This window comes from Dromaius novaehollandiae, chromosome 2 (genome assembly GCF_036370855.1).
Source record: "Dromaius novaehollandiae isolate bDroNov1 chromosome 2, bDroNov1.hap1, whole genome shotgun sequence".
Taxonomy (NCBI): Eukaryota; Metazoa; Chordata; class Aves; order Casuariiformes; family Dromaiidae; genus Dromaius; species Dromaius novaehollandiae.
In genome coordinates this window covers 40,404,036-40,420,274 of record NC_088099.1, presented here as the reverse complement: position 1 = coordinate 40,420,274, position 16,239 = coordinate 40,404,036, and the positions used below count along the sequence as shown (strand labels likewise).

General features: G+C 43.1%; 1 protein-coding gene and 1 long non-coding RNA gene across 5 annotated transcripts in view; one reads left to right on the top strand and one right to left on the bottom strand.

Moving 5' to 3' along the window:
* Positions 1-925: 925 nt before the first annotated feature.
* On the bottom strand, positions 926-10,232 carry LOC112986039 (uncharacterized). Of its 3 annotated transcripts, XR_003259904.2 has the most exons (4): positions 10,008-10,232; positions 3,519-3,789; positions 2,177-2,293; positions 926-1,640 (listed from the first exon to the last, which is right to left on the bottom strand). It is a non-coding gene; the product is annotated as an uncharacterized LOC112986039 (long non-coding RNA). The 3 variants fall into 3 exon arrangements; XR_003259903.2 differs by having other exon boundaries at positions 926-2,293; XR_010387640.1 differs by lacking the exon at positions 10,008-10,232 and adding an exon at positions 8,519-8,839 and having other exon boundaries at positions 926-2,293.
* Positions 9,249-16,239, top strand: part of SP4 (Sp4 transcription factor) — a 25,367-nt gene continuing 18,376 nt past the window's right edge. Inside the window, exons 1-3 of one of the 2 annotated variants that reach the window (XM_026105092.2) lie at positions 9,249-9,878; positions 10,557-10,657; positions 11,121-12,678. In XM_026105092.2, the coding sequence (XP_025960877.1) occupies positions 9,872-9,878; positions 10,557-10,657; positions 11,121-12,678 (1,666 nt within the window). In that variant the 5' untranslated portion in view covers positions 9,249-9,871. Of the gene's footprint in view, positions 9,879-10,290; positions 10,455-10,556; positions 10,658-11,120; positions 12,679-16,239 lie in introns of those variants that run through there. The other variant, XM_026105094.2, reaches the window with a different exon arrangement.

The following is a 16,239-nucleotide window of genomic DNA, read 5'->3' as shown; positions in this document are numbered from 1 at the left end:
GAAACAGAGTATATACTTTTTGAATAAATTTTCTCCATATTTTATATCTGACTGGTCTCTACTTCTGTTTTATATTTCCTGAGCAAGGATAACCAGATGAACACATATTTGAGGTGAGAGATTCTGATTCATTTATGTAATGACATATTTTCAGTATTTCTATATCTCACTATTTGTATTCTAGTATTTTGTTTGCTTTTCTAACTCCTTTTGCCCACTAACCTGTTTCCAGTCAACTTTCAAGTATGCAACTTGACAACCAGCACTTTATTCTAACAAAGTTTTGGTAAAAAATTAGTAAGTATTCAAAAAAATCGTCCACACACTGAAAATCCATACATACTTCTATTCTTTACTTAACTACTTTCTGTTCCATGACAGACCAGTTTCTAATCATAACTTCTTATAATAATTTTAGCACTACTTACAAGGAAAAATTTATTAAAGTTTCAAAGAATAGTCATAAATCGGTCATATTATTTTCCTTCTGACAAGACATTCTATTTTATTCCTGCTCCATCTTGTTAATTTAGATGCACAAATCTGTCTTTAACAATATTTCCCTATTTTACCTCTTATTAAACTGAAACTCAAATATTCATTTTAAGCACAACATCTTTACTTCTACATTCCCTCGTTATCTAAGTATTTACCTCAGAAATTTCCTGCGGAGTGATTCTACAACTAAAACATTCATAACACCTCATAAAACATTCATAACACCTCATTGCTATCAGTCATTGTCTTCAAGAATTCCTGGAAGACAGGTGAGCCTGAAGGGAGAAGAATATAATACTATCTTCAGGAGAAAAGGCGAATTAAGCAGTCAACATAATTTTAGTATCAAGAATGATACTCTAATAAATTATTAAACAGTCACATTAAAAACACCTGGACCATAAGGTGAAAGGAAACAGACAGCAAGGATTTGTTGCAAACAAAACTTTATTAAACTGATGTAATTTCCTTCTTTAACAGAGTATCTGGCCTACAGTGAAAGAGGCAGTAGAACTGATGTATATTGACTTTTGGCAGTCTTTGAGGCTTACATGACATTCTCATCGGCAATGCAGAGAAATATTTTGTTCTGGGTGAATTTACTACATGCTGCATGCACAGTTGCTTGAGAAACACATACTCCAAGGCTTATCAACATTGTGTTTTCAAACAAAAAGGATATATGATATAGAATTCTGCAGTGATCTAGCCTAGATCAGATACAAAGCGACACTTTCATTCCTGACTTGGATGATGGAAAGAAGAGTATACTTATAACATTTGCACATGATGCCAAAATAGAAAGGGTTGCAAGGGAGTTGAAAGATTAGAATTCAAAACAATTTTGATAAATGGGAGAGGTAGTCTGTAATCAATAAGAGGAAATACAATAAAGACAAGTACACAGTACTATACTGAGACAGGAAAAAATCAAAGGCATAAATACAAAAAGGAGAATTGTAACAGCACTGTAGAAAGAGACCAGGGTGTTACAGTAAACTGCATATTGAATATGAGTCAATGATATGATGCTGATCCAAAAATAGAAAAACTTGTTCTGGGACAGTTTAATAGATGTGTCATATGCAAGATATGAGTTTTTCTTATCTCACCTCTCAGAAGTCTTAGTTTGGTTTAATAGCCTAGTACAAAAAGATACAAAAAAATAGAGGTTTAGAAGATGGTGAATGGTTGAAAAGGGGAAAGAACATGTTTGCTCTGACAAATAATGGCTGGTGGCAGGTATGGAGGTGATATGATAGCAACCTTCCAATGTGCAGAAGGTTTTTATTAGTAGGGATATAACTGATTGTTCTTCATGCCACTGAGGACAGGACAAAAACTAATTGGCTTAAATTGCAGCAGGAAAGAATTAGGGTAACATAGGGAAAACTTTTAACTCTAAGGATAGCTAAAGACAGAAATAGATCACCTAAAGATGCAATATAATCTCCATCATTCAGGTTTTTAAGAACAGTCCAGAAAAACACTCATCAGAGGTTTTCCCTTCGTAGGTACAAGACACAAACAGTATGAGTTCTTGCAATTTTCTTTTTTTTCATTCTAGCTATTGCTGTTATAGTATCATAGAAACAGAAACTTGTAACTTAAATGATCTTTTTCATTTTTATATCAAATGTTTTATTACCTTTCTTATCTGAAAAAAAGTAATTCATACCCTGGTGGCCTGGTCCTTGTAGGTGGTAAAGTCTGCAGAGAAGTTAGATCTTCTGGTGTCTTTGATCCAGTCTCTCAAGATAGCCTAATACGTCTCTTGATGCCTGCAGGTCTTTGCCTTCAAACATATTCAGATTTATCTTAATTTAGATTTATCTTTGGCTCCTTTCTTTTTAGGTTTCCCCACAGAGTCCCTCCGATACACACTTCACCTTAGAAGTTAGCTGCCACTATTTACAACAGTTCCTGTTGGCATCACTGGAGCTGGTTTTTGCTTCTTGGTAGATTCATTTATTACTTGAATAAAATATTTAATGCAACATCTTTGTTGTTTTTTACCATTCTACTGTGGCATGCTTAAATTGATCTCAAGTTCATTTTAAGGATTTTATTTTCTTAAATACTTCACTTTCAGTTTCATGTTTTTATGTCTTTGGACATTCTTTCTAAAGTTAGGAACACTACACTACTCTTCACTATCTTGCAGTTACTGTGGCAGAAGAAGTCAGCTGTAATTACTTCTTAAATCAGATCTCATTTGTTACTTAGGACTAAATCTCTTGTGCACCAGCAAAGCTACCTACTGCTTAAACCAGGCATTTATGGCGACAAGAATTTGCTACTCTGAGCTATATCCTTCAATGACATTTGAACCACTAATCCTGGGTAGTTGAAATGATCTATTATTATTACTTTACTTCTATCTGTATCCTTCTTTGTCCATTTCTCCTTTCACATGGATCATTCTTATACCATCAAATTTACGGGGATTTGGATAAAAATGGAGTCTATGGCTCATGTTCTGAGTTCTTTCACCTCAGAAATTTATTTAGAGTAAAAGCATATCAGAATTAGACTATGGAATTTCCTTGTTTAATCTGTTTATTTTTCTGTTAGAGCTCAGGGGTAAAATTTCCATCTCACATTCTCCCATACCCCTACTGAACATGCAGACTTGAATTTCCAGGAATATTCATTAATTTCCTGAACCAAGAACTGGTGTACTTATTGGCAGTTCTGTCATGCAGCATTTTCTACACTTATCAATAGAAGATCTGTGCAGAACTGGGTCACTAGTAGCATGTATAAAATTTGGATCACATGTGAGCATTAACTGCAAACTATGCAAAGCACAGGTTACCATGATTATGGTTGTATGTATCCTAGATTTATATCCCAGATTGAACTGTAGACCATTTTCTCATCCTCTGTCTAGTTCTTTGTGAAATGCAGCCCTATTTCAGTGGTGGGAATAGGGGAGTGGGAGCATGCCTCTGTCTTTGAAGTACCCAACAAACTTAAAAAGCTCATAGCAAATGCCAGAGACCTGTCACAACACCCACCTTCACGTCCTCTCCATTTTTGCAAACTGTTTTGCAAGACCAGCTGAGCAGTAGCATTTATCTGAGCATGGCAGCAGATCTTTAAGTGGCAGTGCAGATTCATGCAGACTTCCTGAACCAGAGGCGTTGTTTCCTGCACACAGTAGACCACTTAAAATGAGATAGCGAAGTTGCAGTTACAGCAGGTGCTACTTCTGTGCAGTCAGCTATTGTCACTGCTGACAAAGACAGGATCCCTTTCAGTGCTGTCTCTGGCTCTGTGAGAAGAGTTCTGCAAAAACAGGTGGTTCATCAGTGAAATGAGATCTTTAGGGAGTACAGTAGTCATGGTAGGTTTGTGGTAAGTTCAACCCTTATTTGATGAGGTAATGACTAGTATAAGAGTGTTGTTGAGCACATAGGGGAGAAAAACAGTAGTCACATGCAGACTGAAAACACTATACAAGTGCTCTGGCAGCATGCTGGGATTGGAAAATCAACAGCAAGCAAGTCTGTGAAGTAGAAAACTGCTATTTGAATAAGAAGTGGTGGCAGACTCTTCTTGAATACACTTTCTTTGCTGCATCAGGGTCACTGAAGGAAAAACACTCTCTGCATATCCAAATGCATGTTCTAGATCAAAAGGAAGGAGTAATTCTCCACTGTGCTGCAAGCTGTTATGGATACCATGGAAGGCAAAGCCTATGTCAGGTGATTTAGCGAAGTGTATTACATCTGGGTTTCCCACAGCTCTCTTCTGGCCACAGTGAGTGGGTAAGCCTGGCACACCCCAAGTTCCCAGCACACTGAGATCAACAGACTGACACATCAAGAGTCACTGCTAATGGTGCCTACACTCTGACATGCTAGCTCATGAGCTCATTCACTGGCAATCTCCACTGAGACCTTTTCAATTACTGCCTAAGCTACTGTCAAATGGCAGTTGGACGTGTGCTTGCCCAGCTCAAAGAAAAATCGTTAATCTTCTGTCAGACTTGATTCTAACCACTGCCTCCTTACCAGAATCCTGTTTACCTGCTGTGCCCTCCATACAAATATTTGCAAGAGCTAGCAGAAACAGGCGGAAGGCTGGCGATGGAAAGCTTAGAATATCACAGCCAAAGCTTTCCTCCCTTCATCCCTTTAAAGACAGTACATATATAGAGCGGTTTACATATTTAATAGAAAAGTACTCCCCAGCTGGACAAGTAGCTATCTCCTAATTCTGAGGATCTGCATCACAGGGTTTTCACTTCCTTACATACTTCAGCTCTGGTAAGGGTAGGTTATGTCACGGACTCGGCAACAGTGACTCTCTGGCTTGGGAGGGAGATTCACTTTATTGCATTAAATTCTGCTCAGAATAAATAAATGACTGATTCGGTGTGTGAGTCACACCTATGTTGTCAGAGTTATCGCCACATAGTTATGACATAAGAAAACCCTAAGAGAATGTCAGGTGAGTGGTAGATAGACAGAAGTAGTGGAAGGGAGGGGGAACTTAGTGTTTCAGGCTTGGATAAGTTAGGGACATGGCAGGCAGAACTGGAGCATTCATTTTTGCCATTGGTCTTTCTGTAGATAAGATTCTTAACCCCAGTCCTGCACTGCTTGAGTTTCCCCAAGTTAATGCAGAGATGGCACTACAGAATTCATTCCTTTTGTTCACATGCTGTTTTCCATGGATGTTTTTCACATAGTGCTCTCCACAGATGTTTTCCACAAAATCCAAGCAGGTCAAATACCTCTGACTTGGTACACTTGGGATCATGCAGAATGATGCCTAGGGAGCGTGCTTGCCAACTACATGATTTCCACTGTGGCTCTGGTCCAGGCTCTGTCTGATCAGTAACATTATGCCATCACCAAATTCTTCGAAGCTGCTGTTGCTGGAGCCAAGATAGTTTACAACAAAATACTGGAGGCCAGCAAGGGCCCAAATAAAGGGGAAAATATGCACCAAACCATGAAAGTGATCTCCTATAAACATTTGGGTTCCAAGACAAAGGAGCACTAAGAACAGAAAGCGGACGTGAAAGAATTAGCAAAAGAGCCTTTGGGCTGGCCAAAGAAGGTTCATTCAGAAATGTGGATTTCTGATACCTGATCTTGCATTATCCTGCCAAACTAAAACTACTCCCTCACTTATTTATATATTCTCACCACCACCACCTTCAGTCGGAGTGACTTTGTATCATTTCAGTATTTTTTGTCAAAGGGCTGAAGCACTTTTATTCTAATACTAGCTATCCTACACCCAGATTTACAGTTTTGTGAAGCCACAGTCTCTGCTGTTTACAGCTGCTGCCTCTCAGCTCTCTGTCCAAATGCAACCTATGTAAGTGCTGAGAGATAGTAGAGGTTAACGAATGAAACTGGAACATGCAGCCAGCTGTCTCTCCCTTCCCTTCACACACCCCTCTTTTTTTTTCCTTTGTAAAGATATTTAGGTATTACTCTAGTCACCATTACAAGCCTTGCTGTGCTTAGTAGAGCAATGCCGGAACACATTTAGAAATCTAAGTCAGTGTGTTATGAAGAATAAGGCGTATGTTAAGGCATAGCTTAGAGGGCAAGCTAAAAGTGACATAAAAGAAGATGCAAGATAATTCAGGAGCAAAAAAGAGAAATACAAAAAAAGTGGGGAATTTGGGTAGAAAAATATTTTTGAGGTGTAGAAGAGGGTGGGGATAAGAATCACAAAAGAGAGCATTATGTAAAAAAATAATGTGAAAAGCAAGATCCAGGGAAGTAACTCCACAGAGGAAAGTTGGAAATGGAGAAAATGAAATCAGGTTACTAAGGAATGGCATCAAAAGACTAGAATTCTAGAAACAAAATGTATAATAACTAAATGAGAGACAGAAAATTCCACATTTGCATACAGAGAAGGGATAATTAAAAAATAAAAGCAAGGAATAAAGTCTTAATGATGACACTAAAAAAAATACATATACAATAAGAGAAATGAAAAGTAATTGAGACTCAGCACTACGTGGATTTTATTAGTTTGGGCCCTAGCGCAAACTAGGGATACTATGCCTGAGCTAAACCTTGCCAGGAACCTGACATTTCAGTGGGTCTCCACTCAACCAGGCATTTCTGTTCTGTATTCTGTCTCACAATGTCAACATATTTTTAAAGTTGTAAGCATAAAATAAAGTCGTGATGAAAACTTTTCCATTTAATTTTTCCCTATTTCTGATATGTTTCTTTCATCTGTCCCAATAGGAGGTGGAACTCCTGTGCCAACAAATACATGTTATCAGGCCTAATCCTAGTTCTGTTTAAATCCACGGCTGACTTTCATGAGAGCTCACAAAGAGCAGCCAGTAGAGGGGTGCACAAGGTAAGCACTGGTTCATGTGGAAATGATGCTGAAAGAAGAGTGCTCAGAAAGCTTGAGTATAAGTTGGTGGAAGGAATCTGAACAAGACTGACATTTGGAATCTGGGAAAGAGTAGGTGGTATAGAAGAGTAAATGTTGATGGTAAAAATACATAAAAACCATGATGCCCCTACTGAAACCACCTACACCACCAACATCTTTTATCTGTCTCTTCAATCACATACTGAGTTGAGAGAAAGCTTTTACTGTTTGCACCCTAGGACCAGATTTTCAAAAGTTGTGTACCTACAGACGTAGATGGGAATCCAATGAAAGTTTAAAAGCTTTTGTATGACTTAAACACCTCTCACTGAAAAAGAGCAGCCATGTTAATATATTTGCTCATTCTTTATGCAACCTCTCTTTCCAGAAGTGCTTTGTGCGCTGCCTGTCTGGGCTCTGAGTGCACCTGCGGGCTGGGGTTGCCTGACCCCACCTGCTGCCCCTGGGCCCAGGTGCTCCCCTGGAGCTCAGCCCTGAGCCCCAGACCTGCACCACAGTGACCTCGCAGCTGAGTCCATCCCTGACCCTGTGGCACAGGTAGCCCAGTCTCCTGCCCTCCTGGCTCACCGACCAGACTTCCCAGGTTGCCACCAGGCCTAACTCATCACCTCATCTAGGCTAAGGACCACTGCACAGCAGACAGATCCTGTCACTGTTGCCACCCTGGCCCTGTGCGGATACGGTGGGACTGCGTCCTGCCCGCGAGGGCACTGCCCTGCTGCTGCTGGGGTCGCTCTGGCTCCTGCTCCCTCCTGGAGCAGCCCTGCTCTGCCTACTCCGACACTGCCCACAAAAAGCTGTCAAGGTTTGGATGAGCTATAAACTATGGGATACTATCATTTGCTTATCTAAATGTAATTTAATGAGCACTTGCAAAGCCATTTTCTGATGCATCTGCTTGTGACCTGTGTTTCCAGAGTGCATACAATGCCTAATAACAGCCTGCACCATTTGTCTTTCTAATCATGTTCTTACTCTGTACAGGACAAGCTTGGTATTTCAACATTTCCTTTATTCCAAGGCATGTGCTGAAGGCCTGAGATGGCGATTAAGAGCCTTCTCATCCTTTTGAAGGATGAGACTATTGGACATCTCATGAAGAAATTATTTGTTCCACACTTTTGTCATTGATTTGTGGTGAATGGGTGCTTTATATTGTTTGTCAAAGTCTGGTATGTTTTATAAAAATATTAAATCTGCAGAGCAGCACATGTGCACTGCCACTATTGCTTTTTTTCCAAATTCAGATGGAGTTAACAGGCTTAATCATATTCCCAGTTCTCACAGATCTACCATGTCTTCCCACCACACCCCCATCCACAATGACTTCTAACTTATCCAGTTATCTTTCCAAATAAGTCAGGGAGAGTGGGCAACGCCACTGACTCAGACACATGCACACTGACACGCACAAGGAACAGACAGTAGGGGAATCGGAGAAAAGCTTAGAAAAGAAACCACAAGCACAACCATAATTTATGTTTTTCATACAGCTTTGTGAATCTGCACTAACATTTGGGTGAAGCCTTCAGTAGAACTTATTGACCTACAGCCCCTTTCTCTCTCTAGCCCCGGCCGACACCCAACCCCCTGCCCAGGCCAACGGCCGACAGAGGCACCGTAACACTACCTGCTCGGGAGAACGCCCCCCGCTCACGCCCGCCATCCTCTCTGCGCATGCGCAACCACCGCTCCACGCGCCCCGAGCCCGCGCCGCGCCGTGAGCCCAGAACTACATATCCCGGCGTGCAGCGCGCCTCCGCGGCTACAGTCGAGCCAATGGGGAGGCAGAACGCAAGTTCCCGCCTCCTCGCCCCCGGCTGCGGGAAATATCCCCGGCAGGTGTGAAAGAAATCCCTGGCTGCCCTTCCCCCTCCTTCCCAGGGGTCCCTCTAAGGCGGGCTCACGGGCCAGAGAAAGCCGGCTAGGGAGGCTGTTACAAATGAATAGCAGGGGGGAGTTGGGCCCGGCTTCCATGGAAACCACTGGGGTCTTTCCTCCCCCTCCCTAACCGCGCGGGACGGGGAAGGAGGGGAGAGCGCGAGGCGGGTAACGGGCGCAGGGAGGAAGGGAGGGAGGGGGCCGCGCCTGGGGGGGAAGCTGCGGCGCGGCTTCCCGCGCGCTGTCAGTTACGAGCGGGCGAGGCGGGCAGGTGCCACCGGGTTGGCCAGCGCCGCGCGGAGCCCCGCCCACCCCTCGCCGGATTTGCTGCTCGCGCGCGCGCGCTGTCAATCAGCGCCCGAGCGGCCGCCGGGAGCTGCGGGGAACCTAACGGCCAAGGCTCGGCCGGGCCCCGCCCCGCGGCGGCCGGGCCCCGCCCTCCCCTCTCCCTCTCCCTCCCCTCCCCTCCCCTCGCGCTGTCAAGAGCGGCACGAAAGCGGGGAGCCCCGGCCGCCCGCCTTCCGGGCAGCCGCTCCCCCGCCCCCGCGGCCGAAGCGCGCGCGCCCCTGTAGCCACACCCCCTCCCGCCCGGCGCGAGGCAGGGGCTCCGGCGACGAGGAGAAGAGGAGGAGGAGGAGGAGGAAGAAGACGGCGGCAACCACCCTTCTTCGGCCCTGCTGCCTGCTGGGGCCGGGCTCGCGGGGCGCTGCGTCCCGCCCCCGACCCGCCCCCTCTGCCTCCGGCGTGGGGAGCCGGGCTGAGGCGGAGAGGGGCGGCCGAGAGGCTGGCGGCTGGGTTCGGTTTCCTGCTCAGTGGGCGTCAGTTGGGCCCCGCCCCCGCCGCCGCGCGCCCTCCCCCCTCGCCGCCCGGCCGGCTCGGAGCTGTCACTCAAGGCGGCGGGCTGAGGCCGGCGGCGGCGGCGGGCGGAGAGGCAGCTACGCCACAGCCCAGCGGCGGCCATTCGTGGAAAAATAGGCCGTCCCGCTCCTCCCAGCTCCGGCTGCGACCGGCCTTCTCCCCGCTACCCCCACCCCACCCTCCGCCTCCTCCTCCTCCTTCTCCTCCCCCCTAGAGCGGCGCCTCAGCGGGGCATTAATGCGGGATGAGCGGTATGTAACCCCCTCCCTCTCTCCCTCCCGTGCACACCCCTCCCTCCGCTCCTCCCTCCACCCTTCATCCCCCCTCTATCCCGCCCTCCCGGGTTCCCCCTTTTCTTCCCTCGTTCTCCCCCTTCCTACCGCGCCCTTCCTCGCTCTTCTTTTATTGCCCTCCACCCGTCTGTTCTTCTTCCTCTAATGCCCCCTTTCTTCTCGTCCTCCACTGCATGCCTCTCTGACTTGCCTCCTCCGTTCCTCCCGCCTCCATTCCCCTTTTCTTCGCTATCCCTCCCTCCTGTGCACATCCCTCCCTCCTTCATTCCTCTTTTCCTCCCTCTTTCCCTCCCCTGCTCAACCCTCCTCCTGCCCCCTAAAGCATCGACGGCCACTCAGTGGCCGTCGATGCTTTAGGGGGCAGGAGGAGGAGGAGGGTTGTGGGTGTTTTTTTCCTGCTGTCTCTGGGAGAGGAAACCAAACCTCCCCTTTCTGGGTGTTAACTCTCCAGCCCCCATGGGTTGGGTTTCAAACCACGTTTCTTAGGACTTGTTCTTTTGTAATAATGATTTGCACTGTTGTTTTCATGAAGAGGTAAAGGCGAGAAGTAGGGAACCAAAAAGGATATGCTCATAGGTTTTGTTATTGTATAAATGAAGGTGAATAATTAACCTGTTACACTTGATATTTTTGCAGATCAAAAGAAGGAGGAAGCTATGCCCACAGAGGGAGAGAAATCTCCCGAGGCAGAGAGTAACAACAATAATAATAAAAAAGGGAAAACTGGAGGCTCACAGGTAAAGCGCACACACATGAATAGGGAAGTACCCAAACTATTAGCATTTAAAATGAAATGTTCAGCTAACTGCATTTCCTGCTCAAGGCATCTTTCTTTGGGTTGGATGAAATACAGTTGGTTGGGTGAAATATCTTTACTGCCTGGACATGTTTTCTGGTTGCATTCTATAGTGATCAGTTGCTTTCCATGTATTAGAGGCCCTTTTTGGGGGGGGGAGGGGGTAGAAAAGATTGGAGTGAGGATGAAACCATCCTGGCTGTCACATATTCATTGATAACTGGTGGTCTTATGTTTAAAGATTATTTACAGGAATATGTACTTCCTCATTCAGTGCTGTGTGATTGGTCTCTGTATGCAGAAGCACACTTTTTTTTCTGCTTCCTGTGTAAATCTGAGTAGTTATTTCTGATGGTTTGTGTTCATACTCTTCTGAATCTGCTCTGTTTTCTCTTTATGGATAGGATTCTCAGCCTTCACCTTTAGCTTTGCTAGCAGCCACTTGCAGCAAAATAGGAACTCCTGGAGAGAATCAAGCAACTGGACAACAGCAGATTATTATAGATCCAAATCAAGGTTTGGTGCAACTTCAAAATCAGCCACAACAGTTAGAATTAGTAACAACTCAGCTTGCTGGAAACACTTGGCAGCTTGTTGCTGCTGCTCCTGCTGCTTCAAAAGAAAATAATGTTGCTCAGCAAGGATCTTCGGTTGCCTCCAGCACAGCTAGTCCCTCCAGCAGTAACAATGGAAGTTCATCTCCTTCAAAAACCAAACCAGGGAATTCTTCTGCAACAAACCCTGGACAGTTTCAAGTCATTCAAGTACAAAATCCAAGTGGCAGTGTCCAATACCAAGTGATCCCACAGATTCAGACAACAGAAGGTCAACAAATTCAAATCAATCCTGCTAATGCTACTGCTGTACAAGATATACAGGGTCAAATTCAGCTTATTCCTGCAGGGAATAATCAGGCTATCCTCACAACTGCAAATAGGACAGCTTCGGGGAATATTATTGCTCAAAACCTAGCAAATCAGACAGTTCCAGTCCAAATTAGGCCTGGTGTTTCCATACCACTGCAACTGCAAACTATTCCTGGTACTCAGGCACAAGTCGTAACAACTTTACCTATAAACATTGGTGGAGTAACCTTAGCATTGCCTGTGATAAACAGTGTGGCAGCAGGAGGAGGTTCAGGACAAGTTGGCCAGTCTACTGAGAGCGGAGTTTCCAATGGAAATCAGCTAGCATCTACACCTGTCACTACTGCCTCCGTTAGTACAATGCCAGAATCTCCTTCCTCATCTTCCACCTCTACAACCACTGCCTCAACATCTCTAACTAGCGGTGACACTTTAGTAAGCTCTGCAGAAACAGGCCAGTACACAAGCACAGCAGGTAGCAGTTCAGAGCAGACAGCTGAAGAACCTCAAACAACTGCTACAGACTCCGAAGCCCAGAGCTCCAGTCAGCTCCAGTCCAATGGACTACAGAATGTTCAGGATCAGTCAGGTTCCCTTCAGCAGGTCCAAATTGTAGGCCAGCCTATTCTACAGCAAATACAGATCCAGCAGCCTCAACAACAGATTATTCAGGCCATTCCTCCACAGTCATTTCAGCTCCAGTCAGGGCAAACTATACAGACCATCCAGCAGCAGCCTTTGCAGAATGTTCAGCTTCAGGCAGTGAGTCCAACTCAGGTGCTCATCAGGGCTCCAACTTTAACACCATCAGGGCAAATCAGCTGGCAAACTGTACAGGTTCAGAATCTACAAAGCCTTTCCAATCTTCAAGTTCAAAATGCTGGGTTACCCCAGCAACTAACCATTACCCCTGTATCTTCAAGTGGTGGCACAGCTATTGCTCAGATTGCACCAGTAGCTGTTGCTGGTACCCCGATCACACTGAATGCTGCCCAGCTTGCTTCAGTACCTAATCTCCAAACAGTGAGTGTTGCCAACCTGAGTGCTGCAGGTGTTCAAGTTCAAGGAGTTCCAGTTACCATTACCAGTGTTGCAGGTGAGTGGTCTGACAAAGTATTTTACTACTGCAAGAATACCAGACAATTTCTTAGTGCTTTTTCCAGGCTTTCTGAAGTAAATTTGAAACTCTTAACTGTAAAGAAATACCTCATCCTTATTACTAAAATCCAGTATTTTAACATAGCTGACACCTCTCCTAGACACTGAGCTAACACTGGCAGTTGCGTCAGTATGAGTTGCTGCCTCAGTTGAAATGGAACTATTTGTATTTAATAAGAAAAAGAGAGAAAGCATCATTTAAGAATAGTATTGAAGACACGTAAGCTTTGGGAGGGAGTATGAGGCTGTACTGTTACAGCTTTGCTTTTTTTTAAAAAAAAAAAAAAAAAAAAAAAAAAAAAAAAAAAAAACTCTTCCAGCCAGGAGGTAGTACTGCTAATCTATGCTGGGTGGGGGGGTGTGGGATGAGGAAAGAGGCAGTAAGTGAACTGGAGATTTGTGTCATGGCATGTGTTTTGTATGGAGCTGTTTATTATGTTCTGCATTAGCTCCTACAGCTGTTCCCTGTGCAAACAAATCAAATGGAATAAGGTACACTTATGCACAGTATGGTTCCTGTGATTTATGTGGTGTTGTGTGTGTGGTTTTTTTTTTTTTTTTTAAGTCATAACAGTAGTTCAGTACTTCAGCACTTCAGTATTGAACTTCTGAATTGTATTATGAAATGCCTGTTTCATTATGCTCATTTAATAGTTGGAGCATGAGTGATTAAAAGGTTTTAGGCTGGATAGCAGTATTTAGTTCTAAACCAGATTCTATGCAATGTTCTCCTTGGTGTCTCACAAGGGCATCTCTATTAAAACATGTAAACTTTTAAAGATTATATATAAAAACTTAATTTAGGGGGTTTCTCTGCCAGCTTGATAACCATTTATAAGAATTTGGCTTTAGTTCATACAAGTCTTCTAGTCTGGTAGTTAAACTCTTGTTATAAAAACTGTGTCTGCAGTTGAGCTGTTGTGAATATAAAATCATAAAACTCAGATCTAACTGCTGTCCAGTCACACTATTTAGTATCATACTGGCATACTGGCTTAATAATGAGAAATTTTGCACTTGAAGAATTTTATTTGCCATGGTACTCTTTGGCACCTAATGGCATGTTGAAATCTTAAGAGCTGGATTGGATGCATTAAACCCAGCTTACTGAAGGAACATTGCAGAAATGTTAATCTAGGTAATCAAAACTAAAATCTTGACCTTCTGGTGTTTGGTTTTAATGGTTCCAAACAAAAGTTTGCTTGCTGGAAGTGACCAGCTGCTACAATAGGCCATGGTCTAATTTGCCTTGGAAAACCTTCCTTGAAGGGAGAGTGCTGGTTGGCTGCAGTTGGACAGAAGTTGATACTTTGGTAGGGGACTCTATATTGGAAGCTTGCTTTGGGAACAGCCTGGTTTTGGCAATGGGGTAAAAATCTTTCTGCAAGTTCTCCCCCCCCCCCCCCCCAAGCCCCCTTCTTCTTACTAATGGCTTACAACTGTTTACTAGACACTAGTAGGAATTTCAAATAAAAATTGTGAATGTCATCTTGCTCAGTTACCTTGATTGCACCTTTGCCTGTCATGTTTTCTGGAAAATGGAGGGATTGACATTTGTAACTGAGGATGAAAGAAGTGAAGTGAGTTGTAGATGTGGTCCTTAAAGAAGCCTTAGTCATACAAGTTCTGTAGCACTTTTTTTTAACCTTATACTAGCATCAGTGATTTTTCTGAGGGTTTTTTTTCCTTTCCTCCCCTCCTTTCCTCCATACATAAGGTACTATATCTGTTTTTGAGGCTAGGGCTTAGGGGGAAAAGGAGATCCTCAAGAAAGTGAGTTAGAAGTCATAATCTTCTTCTCTTCTTCATATTTAATATTCTCTTCAATATTAAATATTCAAGAAAAGATGTATGAAATAGAAATGCAAACATGCTAAAAACTAAAGTTTGCTTACCAGTTATAAGGAATAAGCTGTCTTGATCATGGCTATTAACTTCCTCAGGTTGAGCATTTTCAATTTGAAATAGCTTTTGCTATTATCTTTACAAGGAACTTAAGAAAATTGACTACACACTTATCTCAACATCTGCAGACTGGTGTTTCTATTCTTCCTCTGCAGTACCTGAGTCTGTCAATGTGAATTCTTTTGTACATGAATTGAAGTCTCCAGAAGTGGATCATTTGTTACAAGTGAGCAGTAAGAGCAGGTGTTAGAAATAAGCCATATGCAGGATGTCCAGAAAGTGTCAGAGAACAGACTGGCTGAAAGACTCAATTCATGTGTCAGCTCAGGTATTCTGGCTCTGTTAGGAGAGCTTTCTTCTCCTGCAAGCAAACCCAAACAATCAAGCCACCAAAGGTTCGGGGGGGAGAAGGAGTGGGGGATATTTGTCTGAAATAACTCTTCTTTTGTTTCTGTGGTATTTATGTTATATGAATATTAGTTTTCCTAGTTATTATTACAAAAGAGTAACTTGGGTACTGAAAAGAGAAGAAAAATACAGTAAAAGAAACAGTAAAGCAACAAGATTCTAAACTAACAGTAAATAACGCAACTCTTTAGCTTAAAATTTTTAGGGAAATGTTAAGCTATAGAACTATGTTAGGAAAGCTTCTTTAGGCATTAATGATCTCGTCAAGAAGATTCTAAATTCTGGAAGAGACTATTTCACATTAGAAGAAAAATATTAAAACATTCAAGTAAATATTTTTGGCTTTATAACCTTTGTTCTGAGACTCTGATCTCAAGGTATATAGGCTCTGCTGTAAACCAAGCAAGGTGAATAAGGTATGTGGGTTTTGTGGATTTTGTTTTTGTTAATGGAAAGTTCAGATGTGTTGCTTTTGGTGAGTATCACATCTGTAATTGTATGTTATATGTGGGCAAAAGCAAGACAAAAGCAGAGAAGTTCTCATATTGTTTCACTTTCTGGCCTAAGTGAGGATTCATTCAACATCAGTGATGTAGAGGAAATTTTGTAGAAGTAAAAGACCTACAAAGCATCAGTCAAAGGAATAATTGAAGGCACAGAAGAAAGCTGGATGAGGAGATAGAAATTAAGTATCTGAGCCTTAAAAAAAAGAAAAACCTTTAAATAATGATTTAATTCTGAGCTAATCAATCTATGTATTAAATAAAAGCAACAGTGTTCACTTGAACATGTAGATATCTGCAAATATCTGGCTTGCTATGAGATCAGTTCTGTTATAGCCATCTTCCTTTGAGCAAGTTTTGTGTAATGTAAGTAGCATTTCATCAGTGCTACAGGAATTGTAGGGGTTTTATACCTCATTTTCTGGAAACAGGATAGTCTTTAATGCTAATCTGAAACAAAATACATGTTGGCTTCCTGAGTTTACCCTATATAAGTTTGGTGCAAGTAAACAATACACAGTTACAGCTCTCTTGACTTTTTAAGGCTTCTGCTGTAATAGCTGTGTAGTCACGGTCAAAGGATTCCCCCCCACCCCTTAAAATAAGGTAACCTTTACTTAAAGTTTATTTTCAGGCCTTTTTATTTATCTGGATGTGTTTACTTGACAACATAAGTGACTGCA